The sequence below is a fragment of the Saccostrea cucullata genome, unplaced genomic scaffold (genome assembly GCF_032062105.1).
Source record: "Saccostrea cucullata isolate Sc308-1 unplaced genomic scaffold, CSIRO_AGI_Scuc_v1 ctg1401, whole genome shotgun sequence".
Taxonomy (NCBI): Eukaryota; Metazoa; Mollusca; class Bivalvia; order Ostreida; family Ostreidae; genus Saccostrea; species Saccostrea cuccullata.
Window position 1 is genome coordinate 88,908 of NW_026940108.1, and position 6,589 is coordinate 95,496.

The 6,589-nt window shown below is 33.0% G+C and overlaps 1 protein-coding gene across 1 annotated transcript; it reads left to right on the top strand.

Moving 5' to 3' along the window:
• The first annotated feature begins 582 nt into the window (after positions 1 to 582).
• On the top strand, positions 583 to 2,280 carry LOC134254785 (uncharacterized). The gene has a single exon (XM_062737308.1). It carries the CDS (start codon positions 583 to 585, stop codon positions 2,278 to 2,280), a length of 1,698 nt encoding a protein of 565 aa, XP_062593292.1.
• The last annotated feature ends 4,309 nt before the right edge of the window (positions 2,281 to 6,589 follow it).

The following is a 6,589-nucleotide window of genomic DNA, read 5'->3' on the forward strand; positions in this document are numbered from 1 at the left end:
TGATCTGAAAGGCCAAAGGTCGATGGTGAGGAGAAACAATCAACGTATTTAATTATCAAAATATCTAAGATGTCTGAGATTACAAGTGACAGATATATATATGCGTATGTGATGTGTATTTTATCATTGAAACAATAACTTATAGAACACAGATCTTTAGAAGATAAACATATTTAAATACAAAAATTATTGTTTTTGGTAAATAATGAACCTTTTGTACGCCTATCTTTCCATTATTTGAAAACAGTTTATCTTTATTCCATAATATTATGGTTCTTTTATTCTCTTTAAATTCTGTTCAATATACAAAGAATTAACATTTAAATGTTTTGTTGGCAGAGGTAGCAGATGTAAACTGCATAAAACCTGAAGAAACATACATTATTTGTGGCTGGTACTAATCATGACTGGAATGGCATTGTGATAAGATTTATTAATCGGAGAAGAAGGTAATGGCTTCAATGCATTTCTTTTAAATTTTGATTTTAGTGTATACTAGAAAGTATTTCCGCTTATAAATGTCTTCCTTACACTATGGTTTATGTTAAAACTTTATTTTCAAGTTTGTTTTGATTACCAATAATGGACCAAGTACCGGATACAGCCCAGCACTTTATCGAGTGTGACACAGAATCATGTAGGGATTTTTCTGCGTTTTATTGTAATACCTGTTATCAGAAAATCTGCTGTCAATGCGAACAGTTTCATTTAGATCAAAACAATGGACACGATATTGTCCATTATCATGAGAAAAAAAGAAAACTTCCTTTAGAAAAATGTATGATCCACCCCACAAATGACATTAATGTACACTGTGACGTGTGCCAGGATCCCCTTTGTTATATGTGCTTTGCCCAACATCACAGTGATCATGATTTCAGTGACCTTGAATCAATTTACAATGACATTCTACAGCAATGTCAGAAGGAAGTTACTCATATTTGGGAAAGAGAAATCCCTAGAGCTAGAGATTATGCTGCCTTACTTGAGAAAAAGAAAGAAAATGTTAAGAAAGAAATTGCTAAGTTTAGAGTTTCCATGAAGGAAAGAGCAGATGAACTAAAGAGTGCTATTGACAGTACACTAATTGATAAAAATAAAGAACTGACTGAAATAGAGAACTCTATGATATCTGATACAGTAGAACAATTGAAGGAAACAAAGGAATATATAAATTACCTGGAAAAATTGATTACAGATTGCGAGAGTAAAATGTTTTCAATCAAACCCACTGAACTCATGGATCTCCATAAAGATATTTCTCTAGCCACCCTAAAAAGACCTAGCGAAACTGAACCAAAACTACAGTTGTTCACACTATGCACACTAAATAAAGAAGAAATAGTCAAACAACTAGAAATAGGAAAAAAAGACGTAGATTCGTCTGAAAAGTTGTTTGACCCTTCGTCTGTCAAAAAGATACATGAAGTACCAACCGCGGCATATAGAATTTACCATTTGTCCCCCTCGCCCCCAGATAAATTTTGGGTCATCGATGGCTTTGGAAATCTAACTCAGTCTGACATGAAAGGAAAAATCTTATCAAGGGGGATTTCGACAAGCTTATGGTACATGTATATCATAGGGAACCACACAGTCACAAGAGAGGGAAAGCTTCTTTACACTGATTATGGTAAAAACTCCGTCTATAGGGTAACTGGTGAGAAGACCATCAACAAACTAATTGACACATGGACCTGGGGTCCTGGAGCGATCTACTCTTCTCCCATCAATGGACACCTTTTAGTTGGGATGGAGCTAAATTCTGACTGGAAAATAACCAGGTACAACAGCGAAGGAAGGAAATTATTGGAAATACAACATGTTCAAGAGGATAAAAAAGTACAAACTCTCTACCAAAGAGATGATAAAAGACAGACTCTTTATCAAAGCGTTTACTTCATCACAGAGAACATGAATGGCGACATTTGTGTATCTGACTTTAAAGCCAAAAAGGTGGTAGGGGTGACCAGATCAGGTCATTTTAAGTTCTCTTACTCTGGTCACGACCCTCAGTTCGAATTCTGTCCCTATGGCGTCTGTACAGATGTTCTTGGGCATATTTTGGTGTGTAGTAGCTATTATAGACTTGATAAAAGTTACTCAAGTGTCCACTTGCTGGATAGTAATGGAGAGTTCATAACTCTATTGCTCGAACCGGAAAATTGTCCTTTATTGTCCTGCGCTCTTTGTATTGACGACAAACACAATTTCTTGGTTGGGGGAAGAGATAGTTCTTCTGTCTATGTGTATAAGTATTTGCAAAATATGGAAAAATGATATGTTATCTATTGAATTGGTCATGTTTGATCAGTTTATGTTACAACACTTGCTGGCTTGAACTCATTTCAAACACAGCAATAAAACGATTGTATTTCTGTTACTGATTTGTTTACCCACCCTAACAAAAAATACTATAGTTAACTATGGTTAACTATAGTTAACTATAGTTTACTATAGTTAACTATAGTAAATCAAAGTGTCAAAGTTTTTGCCAAAGTTTTTCAAAGTGTCAAAGTTTTCGCCAAAGTTTTTCAAAGTGTCATAGTTTTCACCAAAGTTTTTCTAAGTGTCAAAGTTTTCGCCAAAGTTTTTCAAAGTGTCAAAGTTTTCGTCAAAGTTTTTCAAAGTGTCAAAGTTTTCGTCAAAGTTTTTCAAAGTATCAAAGTGTTCGCCAAAGTTTTTCAAAATTTTCGTCAAAGTTTTTCAAAGTCTCAAAGTTTTCGCCAAAGTTTTTCAAACTGTCAAGGTTTTCGTCAAAGTTTTTCAAAGTGTCAAAGTTTTCACCAAAATTTTTCAAAGTGTCAAAGTTTTCGCCAAAGTTTTCGCCAAAGTTCTTCAAAGTACTGTATCTGAATTTTTCAAAGTATCCAAGTTTTCGATTAAGTTTTACAAAGTATTAGAGACTGCGATAATGTGTTTCAAAGAGTCAAAGTTTTCGACAAAATTTTGCAAAGAATAAAAGTTTTTGATAAAGTTTTTTAAATTGTCAAAGTTTTTAATAAACTTTTTCAAAGTTTTAAAGCATCCACGATTTTGATAAAATTTTTCGAAGAATCCATGTTCGATTAAGTTTTTCGAATTATCCAAAATTTCGATTACGTTTTTCGAAGTATCATAGTTTTCGCCAAAGTTTTTCAAAGTGTCAAAGTTTTCGCCAAAGTTTTTCAAAGTGTCAAAGTTTCGCCAAAGTTTTTCAAAGTGTCAAAGTTTTCGCCAAAGTTTTCGAAAGTATCAAAGTTTTCGTAAAAGTTTTTCAATGTGTCCAAGTTTTCGCCAAAGTTTTTCAAAGTGTCAAAGTTTTCGCCAAAGTTTTTCAAAGTATATATCAAAGTTTTCGTCAAAGTTTTTCAAAGTGTCATAGTTTTCGCCAAAGTTTTTCAAAGTGTCAAAATTTTCGCCAAAGTTTTTCAAAGTGTCAAAGTTTTCGCCAAAGTTTTTCAAAGTGTCAAAGTTTTCGCCAAAGTTTTTCAAAGTGTCAAAGTTTTCGCCATAGTTTTTCAAAGTGTCAAAGTTATCACTATAGTAAATCAAAGTTTTCAAAGTGTCAAAGTTATCAATATAGTTAACTATAGTAAATTATAGTTAACTATAGTATTTTTTTGTTAGAGCAAGTATGACTGTTATACACTACGTTATTTGGCATATCAATCACTTTTGTTTAAAGGGGAAAAAGTTAATAGATGATTAAGATGATTTTGAAGTCATATTAGTGAGTTGCTTCAGAATTATTAATAAAACCCAAGGTATCAATATGTATCAATAGGTATCAATATGTACTTCCTTATTTATATATCATATTTCATGCTTTTCTTTAAATGTACATCGATTTCATCTTATCCGATGAAGTATAAAGCTTAATTTCGACATAATGAATTTCAGGATCTATATAAAAACATTCATAATAAATACACAGGTCGAAATGTCCACAAAGAGATGCGATTCATTTTGAATATGCATGAATTGTTACATGTGTGTGTATTTATAATATATTTACATAAACATTATTTGGATTGCTGTTTTTAAATAAAAGATACTTTAGATTTTTATCTCTCTTACCTCATTACAAAGGCGATTTTACTCCGTACATGCAGTTTACAGTAGCCCAATGGTTTATGTCAGAATTTGAGATTTTTTCACCAATTCTATACAGTTAATTATTTGACCTTCATACTTGGATATTTTACTTGAAAAAGACACAAATGGTAATCTAACAACCAAGCTATATGATAAACGTGATGACTTTAACTTTTCTATCGTCAACTTCCCTTACTTATGCAGCAATATACCTTCATCACCAGCATACGGAGTATTTATATCTCAGTTGATTCGATACGCAAGAGCATGCTCTACGTATGAACAATTTCTTAAACGAGGTAAATTATTGACAAGCAAGTTGATGAAACAAGAATATCAACAGTCTCGTTTAAAGTCATCATTTCGTAAATTCTATGGTCGATACAATGACCTTGTCAGCAAATACAATTTATCATTGAATGAAATGCTGACTGACGTTTTTCATACCAATTGTTAGTCCATTATTTATACACTGAATTGACTACGGATTTTTTCCGTTATTTCCTGATTATGACAATGAGCACACGGCGGGTGTGACCGGTCAGCAGGGGATGCTCACTCCTCCATGGCACCTGATCCCACCTCTGATGTTTCGGAGGTCCGTGTTTGCTCTGCTCTTGTTTTGTATATTTGTTTAATGGACGTTGAGATTGAATACTGTTCGTTATTTCCATATCCTTACTTTAATTGATAATTTGTTTACCGGTAATTAATGCACTTTATTTTGTGATTTTTCTTTGAATTTGTTTTAATATAATGTAATTATGCTTCATCTGAATACGTTCAACATAGAAACCAGTGTCTTTCATCAAAGTAAATCCCAACTATTTTGAGTGAAGAACCTGAGCTATATGAGTACCACTATGCACTGATACTTGGTGATTTTCGTGGGGACAATAACAACAGGGTTTCAATGGGGAGTTTACTAAAGAGAAAACAGTCGAATTCATTTAACTTTTTCTATGTCTAGAATATGGCTAGGTCTTCTCTGGTCAATTTCCTTGACGATGGACATAAATAGCACAGGCTTTTTAATGGCATTTTTGCTTTGCAATTTAACTTATATTTTTGAATAAATGGGAAAAAAAACCCATACCGTACCTGTTATTAAATTGACCTTTAGAAATTGGGGGAGGATAATATGTATGCAGTTTGTTTTATGCATTTAATTAGTACAAGGCAGTCTATTATGAAAGCAACTTGTCGTATGTCTGATGATGTTAATTTTATTGTGAGTGTCAAAATTAGATTAAAATAAATATTTACCTAATATCTCTCTAGCCTCCTGCAGTGCTATATGAAGGGGCGTGGAAAGTATTATCGCATATGTGATATGGAATATATCACCATAGAAAGATCGAAGAAAATCACCGCTTTAATGTGATAATTATGCATTGTACATATTATGAGTTCATCAAATCTTTTTTTATGTACAGAACATGGCTAAGTTATTGATTAAGTATACATATGGCATTTAAAGTTGAGTTACTTGATGGAGTATACAAATACAGTAACTGTTTTATTTGGAAGCACTGAAGAATTATCTGAATAGTGTTCTCATTTTGTTGTTTTACTTTAAAGCTTTCTGCTTTTTTGTTACTATCTAGTAATAATACGTAGAAGTCTACTTTGTTTATCAATAAATTCTGATTTGAAATAAATTGTGATTGTTATTGAATGAAAGCTCTTTTGAAAGCTCAGCGCAGTGAAACATCACTTTACTTATCATGTTGACTAAAACATAAATCGCACTTCATTCAAACACAACCCATTCAAGAACTCCCGAGTCCGGGTATTGTATGCAATGATAGGATATTTTTACACATGCGCTGATACGGATCTGCGGGGCTGTTACGGGTCGATATCACGTTCTTAGTAATTTAAGAATTTGAGATCAGGTGCCATAGAGGAGTGAACATCCTCTGCTGACAGGTCACACCTACCTTGTGGTCTACATTGTGATCGGTAAATAACGGAAATCAGTGCATTTGACTCAATGATAAATTGTGTTTGCTGACACGGCCATTGTATAGACTGTAGAACTTGTAAAACAACGACTTAAAAAGAGCCTGCAGATATTCCTGTTTCATCAGTTTGTTTATACTTTACCTCGTTTTAGAAAATTGTTTATACGACGTAGAAATAAAGTTTCTCAATGCAATATTTACATTGTACATGTACGGCACCGCGGGCGGGCCAGGTAAAAAATAACATTTTTATTTGTTCGGACGAATTAGTTATTTGTTCGGACAAATTAGTTATTTGTTTGGACGAATTAGATACTCGTTCGGACAAATTAAAAATTCGTAAGGATGAATTAGAAATTCGTTCAGACGAATAAAATATTCGTTCTGACGTATTAGGAATTTGTTCGGAAAAATAGGATATTTGTTCGGACAGCTGTTCGGATAAATTAGCTATCTGTCCGGACGTATTAGAAATTTGTTTGGACAAATTAGTTATTTGTTCGGACGAATTAGTTATTCGTTGGGACAAATTAGTTATTGGTTTG